Below are 18,603 nucleotides of genomic sequence, written 5' to 3' on the forward strand. Positions count from 1 at the left end.
TCACAATGTTTTCCTTTAATTTATAGTATGCATAAAATGCCAGAGTTGAAAACCAATTAAAATGTGATTCTTTGATATTTTAACACTACAAACCCTTCAGCTTCACTCACAATTGAGCATTTTGCCTCTTTTACTAGTCTCAGTGTGTCTTTTAAAGCTTTTGTAACTTGTTTGAACAGTCTTTTGGCAAAAGTTTTTATATTATTTTGTGTTTTTTTTTTATTTTGCTATAACAAGCTATGTTGTATAGAAAAAGTGAGGAACCTAGTCTGAAGGGGAAACTGCTCAACCACATAGGGCATACCAACACTGCATGAAATAATTCAGATTAGAGAAGAAATCTATTGAGTTCAATGGAACAATATCCAAGTATTCCATGAAAGTTGCTTCACCATGCACAGGAAGGCAATTTATCACTACTGAGCTATTTTATTGTAAGACCAAGAATTGAAACAGATTTTTCTGCTGTAACTTCCATGTTGTAATTGCTACCCAGTAGCATCCATACTCAGGTGCTTGAATTGGAACTTTTGTGACTTTTGTTGGAGATTACTACTCAACCTCTAAAAAAATTGTGCAGCCATCTCACATGCCTCAGGGACAAATCAGGAATAGTCTTTTATATGTTCAAAATGAAGGTCACAGGGGGGATAGGTTCCTTTATTTTTAAAAGATAATTGGAAATATTTCTTTATTTATGAGGAAATGAAAGGAATAGTTCCTCCTTTCCTTCTATATATGTTCCAGTGAATTTGAGATGGACGTTCAACTATCAGTCAAACATTTGCTGTTATAATTGTTTCAATGTAATATCCAGCATTACATTGCACTTTCCAGTTTGCTGAACAGTTGTACTCAAATAGTTTAGTGAATATTCCTAATAATCCAGTAAATCATAGATATGTGTATCAGCAATTTTAATATGAAATATTGGACTCAAAGCCATCAATCTAATGATGCCCTGACTCTTTTCAAATATAAATTTAAATCAAAATCTCCCAATCATCCCATAGGGATTTCTTCCATAAGCATTTTTATAATCCACCAAGCACTTGCCTTATTTTGTGTACCTATAATTTAAACTAAAAAGGAACCCATCAAAACAGCGTACTCAGATTAAACTAGAATATAACAAAATCAAGGAAAGAAATTTTAAAATTTGAAAAAAATCATCATTTAGGGAAGAAAGGAATGTTGTTTTTGTTTAAATCCTGGAAATCAAAACATGAGAAGATAAATAAATTTTAGTAGAAAGTGGAAGGGAAATATTGTGAAATTTGTTTTTTTTTTTTTTTGTGTGTGTGTGTGTATATATATATAGATATGTTTATATAGGTGTTGGTGGGAGAGAGAAAGAGAACATTTTGGTAACATTATGGGCAAGAATGTTACTGGAAAGAAGTGAGAATTGGAAAGCCTGAGCAGTAGGGGAAAGAATTTTCTATTAAGAAGGATAATCTGAATGTAGTGTTAGTTAGGTATATAATAGAAGGATAAGCATTTTGTATCCAAGAAGTAATATTGAAGGCAAAGTTGAATACATATACTAGAATCATAGGTATATTAGCATATATTTAAAACTCTGTCAGGCTTGTGATTAGCTAACTAATAGACATAGTAGCTGAGCAGGATGGCATATGCCTGCAATCCACAAAAGTTTAAGGCCATCCTTGGCAACAAAGGGAGACCCTGTCTCAAAATTTAAAAAAAGAGCTGGGAATGTTGTTCAGTGGTAGAATAACCATCGTTTCATTCCCTAGTGCTGGTCAGGGGAGGAGGGGGACATGATAAAATATTACCTAGAAACACAAAAATAAGTGATTTATAGAAACATTCTTAGTTTATGAAATTTAAATCACTTGTAACTCTGAGAAACATGATATGGTGTTGTCTTGTTTGCATTTCTTGTAAGTATTTTAGTATTGCACCCCAGTATTTTACAGAGACTTCATGTTCACTGTTATGATCAGTATCTGTTTGGAGGAAGATGTTGAATAATTGGATTATATGAGTCCTCATCTAAGGAGAATAACAAAACAGAAACAGCAGAAATTGTTTAGAAACAGTGCTTACTTAAAATTATTATTACTTATAAATCAATGTATGTCTCTGAAAGCATATACCACTGAGTTGTGATATTTTTGTTATTTGTTTTGATTATATGTTTTACAGATAATATGATCACTATGGTACTACCATGAAAAATACTTTAACGTCTTAAAACACTTATTGTTTTTCCTTTTTGCCTCTTGTTCACATATAATCAACATTCTGAAACTGATACTCTGATGGCCTTTGATGTTTGCAAAACTATACATAAACACAGGTATTTTGTTTATTTCGATCAATTCAGTTACTTATTAAATAATACTTTTCATATTTCATGCACTTGCCCATTAGGAAAGCAAAATGAAGTTGTTTTAACTATAAAAATTTCTCAGTACGGATTGATTGTGTGGAAGATATGGATATAACAATAATTCATATTACCTGTAGTGAGAACTGAACATTCTCTATGATTAAGGCAATTCCAATTTTAAAAAGTACATTCCCCAATCTATTCAAATGAAATCTTTATTAGATATTCAATTCTTATAGCATGAATGAAGTTTCCCTATGAAGAAGGGCACAAAGAAACAACCAGACACATTGGCTTTATTATCACTTCCTGTTCCAGAACCAAAATTACCTTGAACACATTAAAAAACTCTGTACAACAGGGTTTGAAACTGGTCTCACATGGAGATGGGAGGGAGAAAATGACAGGAAGCATTGCTTCCAAATTATAGTAAATGCCACATGCTGGGTATGTTTTTCATTGTTTGAAAAAAAATACTTTTCTTTAAAGGTCTGGAGAAGAAAGATACCTAGTATGTGAAGTCTTTCTTCAGATATCTGAAGAAAAGTACTCTCCAGGAGAAGTGTGATTTGTTTTTGTAGGCCACATACAGAATTTAGACAAGTAGGTGGGAAATGCTAGAGAATAGATATAACCTTTATTTTCTGTTTTATTTTTCCTTCACAACCTCGTGGCTTTATTTTTTTGTTAGGGTTGATGCAAGCTAATTCACTTTGATTTCGACACTTTTCATAACACACACACAAGATTCATTTATAGAATGAAACAGAAAATTAAAACAGATCCTATTCCTGAGTCTTTTTTTGGTAATGGAATTACCAGAGAATCTGAAGATTGGGGTCTTCCCCCTAGAAGACCTCTGTACCAACAAAACAATTTTGCCTACAATATTAAAAGCTGTTACTGATCCTTAGGCATTAAACCATAATCCCAGTAATTGTCAGTAACTTTCACAGGTAAATTCTGACTTAGGCAAAAGGGAAAAGCATGCATGAGTGGAACTCTATGGCCCCCCAAAATTTAGAATCAATAGGAACTTTGGTCAGCAGGTGATTATCAAGCACCTGAGAGCCCAGGAAGCAACAAGCACATGTAAATTAGGTGACAAGTGACATTCAGTGGGGCGAATATATTAACAATCACAGTAATGGTAACAAAGAACTTGGCACACATAGTTATCACCTTTCTTGACATGAGGAAATATGCTGCTTCAAATGAAGTCATAGCCAAAGTATCTATCCTTCTGATCACAGCCTCTTCACAAGAAGTTTGGGTATCTTTTTTAACAGGAATTTTTAGGGGTTATTATCTAGTATGGGAGCCAGAAGAATCTTTCCAGCTCTGAAATTACATATTTCTCACGGAATACCATATTTTTAAATGTGATATTTATCTTGAAGAGTTTTGTTGAAGCTATTTTTATAATAGTTCCAGAAAGACAAAATAAATGTTTCCCCAGGAGTCATACAATACCTTAACAGAAGCATATGCAAGAATTTTTTAAATGGAAGTTAAGATTTGAGGCTCTAACAGCCCTAGTCCCTGTAGACAGTCCCTCCTGTTCTGGCAGTCAAAAACCAGTGCCTCTGGGTTTCTTTCATATTATTGGTGAATTTAAGTGAATAAAATCTGTAGACACAAACAATGTTTTAGAGCACTTTTCATAGAACTTGTCAGAGTCCAATTTATAAGTTTACTCAACTTCCTGGTATTTTGTGTGCTTCCATCTCCCTCCATGAAATTATTTTATTCCATGATATAAACATTCTTTCTGGAGTTTGCTTTCTAGTTCTATCTAGAGCATGTTGTTATTTCTTCTGGATGCTAAGTTTCCTTCATTTAAATACAGACACGTTTGTATTTGCCAGCTGATGCTTAAGTCTATTGTAGATGCATTTTAACTCTATTGTCATTGTCTGCTTATTCTAAAAATTGACCTTTCCTGGAAATAGTTATCTCTAGTTCAATGGAAATTATTATTCCTTTTTATGTCTTTCCCTATCATGTACTACCTACGCTTTCTTCCTTAGAGTTTTATTAAGTGTCCTAAAACAGATGTTTTAAACACTAAATTCTCGAGTCTGCCTTATAGATCAAATAATCTGGCTGTTGCTTGCTCCAATCTTATTTCAGACTATTCTCTTTAACCACTATGCCTCTCCATATTGTCCTTTGTACTATTTCTTGAACAGACCTGTGTGTTTCCATCTTGGAGACCTTTGCATAGACTGCAGTGCTCTTTTGATTTTTGTTTGGCTAGAAATTTTGAATTTCACTGAAATCTCAGCTTTAATTTTATCCCCATAGATTAAGTCTTCCTTAAAAACCCAAATATAGTAGCCTTTGTATATTACTTTCCTGACATTTTCTGAAGATTATTATCGTATCTATATGGTATTTTTATTATTTATCTGTATTTATTCATTGTCTGTCTCCCCCACCAGATGTGTAATTCATTAAGGTAGGTATGTAGTTTATTTTGTTTACCAAACTCTTCAGCAGCTAGAAGAGGACCTACCACAATGGAATTTAGTAAATATTTATTGAATGAATAAACACATAAGCACATGCTCCATCACTCCAAATGTGCATGTAAGTTAACTTGGCTGAGAGTTAATTCTTTCAACGAAATTGTAACTGAACCTTTTGCAGTAATATTCTAATTCACTTTCACTAATTACTTTCCATAAAGATCTTAAAATTTTAGGGGAAACCTGCCTGTAAGTATTCATGTAAAAATAGTTTTAAAATGCTACACGGTCTTTTTGGGCAGTTAGGAAAGGGATACTCTAGAAGTTAAAAAAAAAATTAGAAAAGATACCATTGAATGAAACATGAAAGAAACTACTAGAATGAAATGTCAAAGAAAGGTATTACTTAGAGATTTCAATTTTCATAACTTTTTTTGGTCTTGAAACTTGGTTTTCTTTGATTCCTTTTCTTTCACATAGGCTGTCAAGCTGTCATTCAGATTGCCAATGCAATGGATATATTAGTAACCATACCATGAATTTAAATTTATAAAGTTGTTTCAGGGCAGTATCTCAGACTTACATTATAAAGTTTTCCATCATAAATGTGTTGTGTAACAAAATTCTTAATACTTTTTTTCTATAAAGCTGTGTCATTTCATGTGATTTGAAGGGATATGTTTTTATTCTTAATTTGTAAATATAAATATCAAGACATTATAGAATCACTGCATGAACTTGTGTTGTTAGAACAATGATCATAAATTCTCTTACATTATTGATTTTCTTAGTTTCTCTTCTGACTGTTAAATGTTAGTGATGAAGCTTTATTAATGTGGTTTTAAATATACATGTTATAATATCTTAGAAATATTTGCGTAGAATAAAATAGTTTTCTTTGTAAAATCCTTTATCTTCCATTGGTAGGTACATTTTACTCATTAAATTAATTACAAATAGTGTAGAGAAATGTATATTTTGTATATCAATTTGCCAGAAAGAAACCCTGTACTTAAATAGTTTCAGTTTTCATAGCATTAAATATATGACTGTTTGTGAATTATTTATAAAAATCATGTGTAAAATTTTATTTTCTCATTATTGTCATGGTCTTCCATATTTATTCATTTATGTAATATGTACCATTTGTCAGTAAAAATCATTGTGTATATAACTGGTAAATATGTATGTATATCTTTTTTTACTTTAATGTCCTTCATAACTCTTAAAATAATATATTTCAAAAATTTTAGTTAAGTGACCTGAAAAACATAATAAATAAATATAAAACAATCCATTTAAGTGTAAACATACACAAACAAAACCAAATAAACAAAAAGCACATTTTGAAACATTTTTGCCCCTTATCAAGCCTTCTTTTGAGTGTGTAAAAATTGAATTCAGTTACTAATAATTTTACTTACACTTACATAGATATTAGTGCTCATAATATATATCAAAACGCTCTGAATCTATAAAAATATAAATAACATTTATATTTCAGGTAGTGTACTCTGCTTTTAATCTTTATGTTCAATTTTCTGTCTTTGTTAGAGATTAATATGAGAATTTTTGTCTTAATTAAAATAGTGTTTAACTAGAAAAGTTTTACCCTAGAGGCCATGATGTGATTGCCTTAGCTCCAGGGCTGTCAGAGAGGGGCCTTGGGTGGCTGGAGTCCTGGCAGGAGCCTGCAGCTGAGAGCTGCCTTGGGGATAGCCACTACCAGGGCTCCTCTAAGGCTGGCCTGAGCTGAGCCAGGTCTGATGGTGCGCCCTGCGGTCCCCGCAGGTGGCAAGCACAGTGAGAGACATCCAGCCCTTGCTGCTGCACTGCGACATGCTGAGCGCAGCCCAGGAGGCGCTCTACCACCCAGACATCTCCTTCAGCAGCCTTCTGCGGAGCGTGCTACTGCTCATCGTGGACAAGGGCCTCGTGGAGCTGCCAGAGGAGTTCGTGGTCCAGGTGCCCAAGGAGCACAGATTGCAGCCCAAGGTGCGGCCAGCGGTGGGGAGAGAGGGCTGGGGGTGGCTGGGCAGTCGCTCCTGGAAGGCTTAGTTCCCCCAGGCTGTGACCTAAATGTGTGGTCTTATGTATTTACCATCTGCATTCATTCATGGCTGATGTTGCCCATTCTTGGTATCCTAGCCAGCTATTTTAACAGTGCATGCCTGTTGTACATTAGAGCCTCATTCTTATTTTGAAATATTGCCATTTTTATTGGATTTAAAATATTTTTTCATTATCACAAGAAGTTTAGTGACAGTTTCAACTATTGTAAAATTTGAAAGGCTGTAAAAGATAAGCTTTAACATTTCTGATCATGGGCTTGTTTGAAAAAAATCTCATCAAAGGAAACTAACAAGACATTGAAAGGATTATGATGAAAACATCTTGGTTAGAAATTATGTATAATAATTTAAAGCATAACTAACTTAATAGAAAAGTGGTTATTATAGAAGCAACCTAAAATTCTTATTAAAATGTAGGAATGTACTTAATATTGCTTCTGCAGCTGTTGAGTACATTGAATGACATCCAGACTTTGAAATTCTAGTGAGGAGTGTTTTGCACATAATACTTACTCTTTTCCCCCAATAATTTACGTTTCATTTTACATAATATTTAGAAATTACAATTTTTCTTTTTTCTTCCACAAAACTACTTGCAGGCACTCATATCCATGTAATTTCTCACAGGGAATATAAACTTTATCATTTTATTTGTGTGCCACAGCATGAAAAACACTGGGAAGCATTTGGCTGGGAACAGTGAATATCAAGTCTTATCACCAAACACAATCACCTTTTCTATCTAGTGATTTGCTGAAGGGGATAGCATACAAGAAATAATGGCAAAGGAACATGAAGCATCATTGTGATTCCTGAGTTCTTCTTCTAAACTTCCTTATGGAATTAGAATACTTTGTTTCAATTCAGGGACTATGGGATGTGGACCATGAAACCACTTCAGATTTTAGTGACCTGTGAGAAGGAAACACAACTCTTCAATTACAGCAGCACATTGAAAGGAGTAAGTAGGCTGGTAAATTGGCACTCAACAGCTTCATCCATTCACTCACTGTTCTATCCATGATCTAGACTCTCTTTAGATTAGAAATTCTTCCTTGGTGGTGATGGTTGAGGAGTGGTAGGGTGACATGCAACCAAGTGCCACACAGTTGCATTAACTTGCATAGAAACACATGGAAGGACCCAACACATTTTGAAAATTCAAAGGTTTTGTGTAATAAATATTTCTTAAGAATTCCACTTCTGCTTTCTGCTTTGCTTTACAATGCCTTTTCAAACCTGACATTCTCTAAATTGAAAACAGCTATATTTTTTTCCCCAGAATGTGGTTCAATAGTCACCAAGTTTTCATCATAATCTTGTATTTTGATTTATATTATAAAATATTAATATTAGTAATTATATTTAACTGACTCCAATGAATATATATTCACAAGAAATTCTTTTTTTCACAAATGAAGAAGAAATCCAGAAGTGATGTTTACTTTTTATAAATAGATCTTATATATGTTTAAATCAGCTACTAGTGTGTGTATATGCATGCATGCGTACGCATGCACACGTACACATATATACACACACACACAACTGCTAGCAATTCTGTTTCTAAAAAAAATTAGAATATCATTCAGTTAGAATATTGTTTTCTAAAACTCTTATTGAGAAGTTGACTGAATTTAAATATTCCCTAATTTTTAAATTTCAATATTAATTATTTTTACAGCTCCAGGAATTTAAATGAGGGCCTTATTCTTGCTGGGCAAGCATTCTACCACTGACTTAAGCTCCAGTCTCCCATTCCCCAATTTAGTAAGATTTTTCTATACATCTAATCTTTGGTCTTGGCCATGATTATATGTGGCCACTTACAATATAATGGTGAGATTAAACCATGTTTTTTAAATTTACTATCAAATAGGCAAATTGAATTATATTCTGCTTAAGATATATGAAAGTGAGGGTGCAAGGCAGTTTTCATGGGATATCATAAATGAAGACTAAGCTAAATGTTATGTGCTATATAAAAGGAGCTTACGGAATCATGTCTGTTATGATGAGGTGATGCTTTCAGAAAGTTGCTGTTGCGCAAAAGTAATTTTATCAGTGAGAGAAATTGACTGAAGGTCAGTTGAGAGGGCTCCTCATAGAAAGAAAAAAGAAGAATAAGTATATAGAACTGGGGCATGATATTTTCAGATTTGGAGGATGGTACACAGAGCTAGCTTGGACAGGTATTAAAAATGTAATAGAAGTATGAGATTCACATTATCTTGAGCTATTTAAGTTGAGAAGACACAGAAAAATTCAAATGAAAAATGTCATCTCAAATTTCCTCCCTTCCTTCCTTACCTTCTCAACATTTATTATTATTTAAAACAAAAACAACAGCCTGTTATTAGAACAAAGCTATTGTAAGAATTAAAACATAAAATAAGTACAAATAGCAAAGGGTGATATTAATGTAATTAAAATCTGTGATTTAAAAGTGACTTTGCCTTTGAATATTAACCTGGGTTTTTGTATAGATGGCCAAACAATCACATTATAGATCCAACAAAAATAGCCATAAGAATAAAAAACAAACAAACAAAAAAAAAAAACCTCTTTTATTGCTTTGGAATTACACTGTGAATTTTTAAAAAATTCATTTGACCCTTGAGAGCTAACATTACTTGAGAGTAAATGAGTGTTTGGATTCATAGAAATTAGAGCTTCATGGTACAGCAGCCAAGCATAAAGAATTAAAAAAAAAAATGGTTCTCCAAGGTCGGGTTTCTCTGGAGTATATTAAGGTAGAAGGAAGTCTGAGGGCAGATTGCCCAGATAAAGACTAGATATGGAGCTTCCCAAGAAGTTAAAGAATGTTAATGTACTTTTATTCATTGTATTCTTTGGTTTGTTTGTGATTTTCATGTAGGTGCTTAGAAAGTTCATTGAGAGGATCTACAAACAATCCTCCTGCAAGCCACACGTACAATATGCCATATTCCTTCATGTTTTCTCCTAAAAAGCAGAAAAAGCATTTCTGGCCTTACAGGATGTCTTAAAAACTCTACCTGGGCTCATTTTAAAGTTCACTTTTTGCTGTGTATTCTATCAGTCATTTTGAAAAATTACATCAACTCTACTTTACTGACCCCATCCCCCACACTCTTATGTTTTCATATTAATAGGTGGGACAGCTTCTATGATGATGGTAAAGAAGGAGTAAATGCTATTTAATTTTTAAATTGATTTTGAACAAAATCATCCTTTAAAAGTAGCCCATATTACTGAATATTGGAGGTTTCTCATTCACTTTTCTACTCATTTATTTTTCCAACATTTGTTTGAGTACAAATGCATGCTGGGTACTACAGTAAGTCCCAGGAAGACAAAGATGAAGAACTACCCAACTTTGATCTCTCAGTGAGTCTCCTGGAACAGACAAAAGAAGAGTGCAAGTGTGTTGAATGCATGCTAGAGGATACCTCCTATCTGCACCCAGACAAGAACAGTTCTTCATCATAGAAAAAAAAAATTAAGACAGACTTTGTGTGTGTGTGTGTGTGTGTGTGTGTGTGTGTGTTTGAAAGGGTGCTAAATATAAGAATAATGTTTTGAGAATACATATTCTTACAGAAGTGTCAGGACTCAAGTACTTAGACTTTAGTGATCAAGAAATAACTTAAGGGGAGTTTTCCTCCCCTCCTAAGGTACTAGTTCTTCTGTTCTTTCCAAAAGCTTTTTTTGCTCACTGTAATTATAAGTGATTTTAATCTCCAATTGTACACCATTTCTCTAAGTCACAAAACCAACCACTAAATGGCACTTGCATTCTTGCGTCTTAGCTCAGATTTTCAAGGAAGAGAATTTAATCCCCATTGGGTGAAAGTGAATTTTCCTTATCTAATTACTGTGCTCCAGACATTCTATGGCCAAGGGCCCACACAATTCTGCTTGTGCATAAAACAGTGTACTATGGAGCACATGGAGGTATTATCTACCTAAATTGATTGGGTCAGAAGTTGATCTGAAGATAAAGTGGCATCTGTGCTGCAACCCAACAGATGAGTATTAGTTAGCCAAACAGATAGATGCAAGAAGAAAGGTACTATTATAAGGAGAGGAAGCAGTAACACAAAGGCTTAGTTCAGTCTGCAATTGGAGCATAACAGTCCGAAGGATAATTTTTAGTCATCAGTCTAGAACTAATCTATCTGCAGAGGTGGTGAAGGATCTGATCAGAAATATGAGAAGTTCAGCATTTTCCTGATGTCAGTGAGTAAGAAACTAAAGTTAATTTTAGAGAAATTAAGCAAGGAGTGGCACATTTGAAAAACAACTAGAAGATTTGAGATGAGATGGAGCTTTTGTTATATCAATTCAGATAAGAAATCTGAGTTGGTTGCATTGGTGGTTTTGACTCAAGGAGAGGATTGACAATAGTGATGTTGAGGGGACTGTTAGGGAAGATCATTATTAGAGGGCATGCTTATGCGTGAGGTCCTATATCAATCCCTAGCACTAATCCTCCCCCTAGTAGTGGTGATGAGTGACAATTGGCATTTAGATTTATTGTGTTTCTGAGTAAGACAGAGAATAATCCAAAGGGAAAGCTACCAAGCCTCATGCTTGAGAGATTGTATGATGAATGACTGTCCCATTCACTGAGATAAGAGTGACATTGGAGATGACAATGCTGGTAAGGAGTGGAATGTTGTCAACTGAACATTTACCCATTGAATAAAAACACAATATCCCAACTGGGTGGGTTGCACATGCCTGTACTCCCACCCACTTGAAAGGCTGAAACTGGAGGATCACAATTTCAATGCAAGCCTGGGAAACTTAGTGAGACCCTGTCTCAAAATAAAATAAAGGGCTGTGGTGTAGCTCAATAATAGAGCACTTGCTTAGTATGTACAGGCCCTGGGTTCATTCCTCAGTAACACACACACACACACACACACACACACACACACGAAAACAATAACAACAAACACAGTTTAATGCAGTGGCAAGGGCCTGTAATCCCAACTACTTGGGAAACTGAGACAAATTTAAGGCCAACTTGAGCAACTTAGTGAGACACTGCATCAAAACAAAACAAAAAGAACTGAATCTTGTTTAGTGATTGAGGTGGTGAAGCACCCCTGGGTTCAATCCCCTACATATATATATATATATATATATATATCCCCTACATATGTATATGTATATATATCCCCTATATATTATATATGTGTATTCCATATATATGTATATCTATACACACAAAAACATGTATGTGTATATATATGTGCATACACATATGCATATATGTACATAACTGTATTATTTGTATAATCCAATATAAAAATTTGAAAAAATAGTTAAAAGTGCTATTTTTTAGCATAACTTATTTTCATTACAAACAAAAATTCGTGCTGTTCTTTATATTAGCAATTCTATTTTGACCTAGATATAAGATATCCTGAAAAATGAGAACATTTGCCAGGATTTTCATTCAATCCTTCCTTACTCCCCAGTAATACCTAACAAGGATATAGTGGAGCCAAGATTAGGTCTAAATTTTGAACTTGTCTATCTTCTCAGACCCAGATATATTTAGTAGTTGTTCAGTTCCTGTACAGGGTTTCATGTCAGAATCTGGAAAGAAGCAGGAAACTACTAAGGTCACATTTGTACTCATTAACAATGTAACATAGAATATACTTCAATAAAACAATAACAAAAGTAATCCATGTGTCTTTTGAGAATGCCTCAGAAATGAACCTGGATTAATCTCTTGCCTAATTAAAACTGATTATTAAAACAGCATATCCCTTGATGACAGCCTAAAGTGATGTTTTATCTTGAGAAAATGGCTAACATTCTTATTGGCTAAAGATTTAGTCTCTAAAATAAAAGCTGCAATCAAAAAAGTTCTTTCCAAGTTCAAGGCCACAGTTGCAAACCTCACATAATTTTACATATGATGGTGGTATAGAAAACTGGTATAGTCAGGATAAGGGTGCAGAAGCACATTTGTTGGGTTATATATAACAGCGTGATTTGGGAATTGAGTCAGTTCTTTTGTATACTATAAGGTCCAAGTTATAGACATTGGAATAAATGAAGGTTAGAGAGGCAACTATAGATTGCTTTAAAACCTATAAGACAGAATACCTCCATCTGGTAATTAAGGTTGTAGGGAGCACATTTTTTCTTGCCTCATATGATATCCTCATACATGTCTTATCCTTCAGCCACAGGAATGACTAGTCTTGGGTCAGAGAAGGTGCTTGTGCAGGCAAAGTGGCATTTGTGCTGCCACCAGACACAGACAATAGTAATTAGTGGAGCATAGACACAGAGGGATTTTATAGATTTACTGGACAAATGTTTCCCTCCATACCTTCAGCACATATTACCTTTGCTGGTAGGAACGTTCTATACTACTTAACTCCTCTAAGGTCAGCAAAGAATGATATCTATGGTTGAAACTGAGATGATTTTCCTCCTTTCATCTTTAGATCTATTTCTCCACCCCCCAATACTCACCATACTAGATATTGAATATAGTGGTGCTTTACCACTAAGCTAAATTCCTAGCTACCTTTATTGTTTTATTTTGACACAGAACTTTGCTAAATTGCCCTGGTTGGTCCTGAACTTGTGTCCTCTATCTTCAGCCTCTTGAGTAGCTGGGATTACAGGCACCCGTGCCTGGTTTTGGCTTTATTATTGACAAAACATTTCCTATTCTTCTGGTTTTAAATTAGAAGGGTCTGAAAGTTGTGCATGTGTGCATACACATCTGTGGAGTTTTGTTTCTCTTTATATTTCCTTCTGGCTTTTATATTTTTATTTGGTATAACTTATAATCACTGGAAAATCTGAGCATTTGTTACTCTTAATATGTTTTATTAGTGTTATGTATATTGACAGTGATGAGTTATCCTTCTGGCATGTTCTCATATTCTTATTGCTCATACTCCTCTAAATTTTTAGAAAAGCTGGTTCTAATTTTATTATTATATTACTGTCTGAAGTGTGTAGGTGAAATCTAGGAATTCATGAGAGGTAAAGAAAGAAATTGTAACAGAAGAACAGAAATTAATGTTGCTACAGCAACAGAAAACCTTCTATTTTACAAGCTCAGTCTTTTGGATGTAACTCTTACTGCAGGAGAATAATATAATGTGGCCTTCAAACTGCTGTGTTAGCTTTCTTGTTTTATATGACACTATAATATTATTTCAGATAAAAGCCCCTGCTCACATTTATTTGCCTCTTTCAGTGAAGTTTGCCAGTTTAGACAAGACTTCTGGTCTAATTGATATGCAAAATACATCCTTTGCACATCACTCTTTAGAATTCTTATGTGCATCTAGGGTCATATTATGTTTTTATGTGGGAAGAAAATTAAAAGGCCTCTAGGGAAACAGGTCAGGTATTAAAGTCTTAAAATATGCTTTGTGGCCCTAAACATAATTTCAAAGAATTTCTTTAAGGACCATGTTTCCTTTAAAAGTGGTATAAATTCTTGAATGATGTATCTAATTGAAAATAAAGGTATTAGTGAATTTGGCCTTCAAGTATTTCCAGGAAGATATGATAAACCATCTTTCATTTCTGTTGCATAAATTATACTTTATTTTTCCTCTCCAAGTAAAAAGTGTGAGAGTAACTCTTCAAAATTCTCACAGAAATGATATTTTGACCATTAAAATTGCATGTCAGAAAAACTATGAATAATGGGAAATGGATGCTAAATTTTGACATTTAGGCCCCCAAATATTTTTTTCTGGAATATTATTAGGGCCACATTTTATATTATTTCATTAATTCATTGAGTATCTGCCATGTTTTGAGAATTTTATGTATGTTCCAAAGAAGCATATTTTATATTACTATGAGAGATACTTTTCAGAATAAGTAAGTTACTTAAAAGTCTCTTCTTTTTTGCTCAGTTTCCTCTGATGGAACCTATGTGTGGTAATCAATGACATCTGAAATGTATCTCAGATACAGAGAGGAGACTCCCTGGTATTTATAGAAGCATTGACTCAAAATTGAAATGGAAAAGAAGGGCAAGGCAGGCAATGTTGTGCATGTAATATTTTCATGGATTGCTTTACATTTTTAGATTCTACAGTTTCTACTTACACAGGTCTTTAGTACACAAATGTAGAAATTTGACCAGGTGTTCTAGTTTATTTATTCATATATACAGTAAATTAAATCTGCTGTTTTTCCAGCTCTTAGTTCTCCAAGAGGTTGTTTCTTATTCTTGGTTATTTTTTTTTATTTAATTCTTCAGTCTTTTGGTTTTACTGTATGAAATTGCAAATAATACTTGGGCTTTTGGTTCAGAGAGATCTGTGCTCAGATTCAGCTTTACAGTGAATTAACCATCTTAAAAATTGGTGTTATTATATCTGTATAGTTGATGTTCTAGTTCTGTGAATGGCACAACCCAGTCACCTAGGTATCATACATTGTTGCTGTTATAGTATAATACGTAAATATATTCAATATGATAAAACATAGAATTCTTAAAACCTAGTGTTTTCTACCACTCTTTGCCCTCCTTTCAGCTTTCTGTTTTATAGTAATTATACCATATATATATATATATATATATATATACACACACACACATATATATATATAATTTATGTATATCTACTAGATCTATATACATATATAGATCATTCATATGTACATGCATACATACATATATATGAAGATTCATGAATAATTTCAATGAATTTATTTATTTATTTGTTAATATTTCTCTTTATGTTGAGGAAGAGACAAAATAGTGTTCTGAATTACCAGTTTTACATTTAGGGCACATTCATGGATGTGATTATCACTTGGGTTCATTGAGTATAAATGTTTGGAAAAGAATAATTTAACTATTTGTTGTCCATTTAATATTTAGAGTACCTTCCATGAGGCTATTTATTTTCTCATTGATTTCATAGTTGTTGGTGAGAGAGAATAAGTAAACCAGATGTGCACCTGAGTCTGTGATTTGGTGGAATACTGTGTCAATGAAATGAAGAGGAAAAAATGGCATACCTTGTATGAGATGGGGATACGGGAGAAAAAGGATAGATGAACCATTCTTATATGAAGTGCAGTTTTAACTAACTCTAGAAAAATCCCCAGGGTAATTTGCAAGCATAGATGGAGATGGGAAAGGAGGGTATTCCAGAGAATTGAATTACATGAACAAAGCTACAGTTGGAAAAAATTTACAGTAGGCTAAATTTAGGACAGTTTCATGAAACAGAGGATAGTGAGTATAACTGACAACAAGCACATGAGGAAAGAAGGGATAGGTAGTTGAAAAATAGGTTATAGTCATCTTGTAGGGGGTCTTAAATGCCAGGGTGAGACTTTGTATATAATTTTTCCTGTAGTGGGGATTCTTTTGGAGCTCCTAATTAAATTTGCAGGTTAGAACCTACCAGATTATGTGGAGAAAGTTAGGATACAGAGGGACTTAAAAGTACAGAGATCAGTTAGGTTGTTGCAGTAGGGCAGAAAGTAATGAGTGTCTGAGCTGGGGAGATAGCAGTGGTCGTGGAAAGAAGAGAATGATGTGAGAGATGCACAGAGTTTGAATCTGCAGTCCTTGGCTACTAATTGGGTGTAGGAGGTAAGGTTGAGGAAAGAATCAAAGATACCTACGTGACTGGGTGGTGCCATTCACAGAACTAGAACATCAAGAGGATGCTTTGGCTTTTTAGAAATAAATGGTGAATATGGCCTTAGAAATATTGAGTTAGAGGAGCAAATATGAAGCAGACTCTAAATATATGACTCTTGATCCGAAGAGAAAGTTATTGCTAGTGATAAAATTTGAGAATTTTTGATGTAGATGTGATAAAGCCATTGGAGTTGATGAGATTTCCAAAGCAGAGAATAGTCAAGGAGAGATCCTTGGGACACACATTTAGAGAGAGGGAAAATAGCCATTGAAGGCAGTCAAATCGTGGTTAATATTACTGATTAATTGAAGTGACATCCCATACTTTTCTTATGCTCTCCACCTCTGACAGTACCTGCTAATGTCAATCCATAAGATGTTCATACATATGTAATAGGATGATGACAGAGCAGGAGCTAAATGGATGAGAAGAGGAGAGCGGTTTTGATTCTCACCAATAAATTACTAACTCAATGACCTTTCACAAATGCCCTACATATAAGAAGAGCAAATAATAGAGGATTAGGTTTGTGAATATATGTGATAGAAGTGAGGATATTTGACTAAGTTTAGGTATTTTCTTCCATTTTGGAATTATAATTCTTTCTTCCTTTTTTAGTTTTGATCACTAATTAATTGTAAATCATCAGACAAAATGTAATACTTGAGTGAACACATATTAAAGAATATAATTAAATTTCAAAATTGTTATTCTGGGAAAATTTAATACTGAAATAATGAAATAGACACTGGGACATTTTTAATCAAACGTGGAAGTTAACAATTAAATCACATGTTATATAATGTAATAATTTCTGACTAATGAATCTAAAAATATTTGATATAGACTATAGCCCAAAAAGGGAAGAATTTATTTATTTAAAAATATTTTAAGATTTAAGAATTATACTATAGCAAAAGTATTTGAAATTAATGATCCATTTATCGAAACTGAATTAGAGATATGAAAAAGTGAATTATCATTATTTGTAACATCTTCTGAAACACATAATTATACATAACTACCATTATATCTATGTTAATAAGTAAACACAACAATACTTTTATTCTTTTAAAAAATCTCAGGAATATAGTAGTGCTAGGGTTGTAGCTCAGTAGTAGGGTGCTTGCCTACTATGCATGAGACCCTGGATTCTACCTCAGGTAGATAAATAAATAAATAAATAAATTTCAGGAATTAAAAAATAAGTTGATTACTCAATGTTACTGTAAACTGTGGTCTTGTAAATGTACTTTATTCCCACAGTTTCACTTCAAAAAGAAAAACACATGCATCATTTGGCTCTTCTAATATTTAAAATACGCACATACATATAAGTAAAAGTCCATAGGTTTACATATAATTATTGCATGCCTGAAATTTAAACAAGTTGGAAATGGATAAAACATAAAGATAGATTTCATTTAAATTTCTACGGTAGTTAGTTCAGAGAATCCTCTGTATGGAAGTTTTATAAGATTTTTTAATTGATTTTTTTTTAAAGAAATGAAAGCAAAATTCATTACAATTCTTATTACATGTATACAGCACAATTTTTCATATCTCTGGTTGTATATATAAAGTATGTTGACAACAATTTGTGTCTTCATATATGTACTTTGGATAATAATGTCTGTCACATTCCACCATCATTTCTAACCGGATGCCCCCCTCCCTTCCCATCTGCCCTATCTAGAGTTCATCTATTCCTCCCATGCTCCCCCTCCCTGACCCACTGAGTCAGCCTCCTTACATCAGAGAAAACATTCAGCATTTGTTTTTTAGGGATTGGCTAACTTCATTTAGCATTATCTTCTCCAATGCCATTTATTTACCTGCAAATGCCATGATTTTGTTCTCTTTTATTTCTGAGTAAAATTCCATTGTTTATATATGCCACATTTTTTTATCCATTCATCCTCTGAAGGGCATCTTGGTTGGCTCCACAGTTTAGTTATTGTGAATTGTGCTGCTATGAACATTGATGTGGCTGTGTCCCTGTAGTATGCTGTTTTTAAGTCTTTTGGGTATAAACCGAAACAATAAGTGTT

General features: G+C 33.6%; 1 protein-coding gene across 7 annotated transcripts in view; it reads left to right on the forward strand.

Annotated features, from left to right (window-relative positions):
- Positions 1–18,603, forward strand: part of Adgrl3 (adhesion G protein-coupled receptor L3) — a 759,373-nt gene that overhangs the window by 282,914 nt on the left and 457,856 nt on the right. For 6 of the 7 annotated variants that reach the window (XM_071614317.1, XM_027947334.2, XM_071614313.1 and 3 more), the window contains exon 4: positions 6,622–6,825. The exons of the other annotated variant lie outside the window; for it this stretch is intronic. In XM_071614317.1, coding sequence (XP_071470418.1) covers positions 6,622–6,825 — 204 coding nt within the window. The remainder of the gene's footprint in view (positions 1–6,621; positions 6,826–18,603) is intronic. 7 annotated transcript variants of the gene reach the window in all.

Source organism: Marmota flaviventris, chromosome 7 (assembly GCF_047511675.1).
Source record: "Marmota flaviventris isolate mMarFla1 chromosome 7, mMarFla1.hap1, whole genome shotgun sequence".
Lineage (NCBI taxonomy): Eukaryota > Metazoa > Chordata > Mammalia > Rodentia > Sciuridae > Marmota > Marmota flaviventris.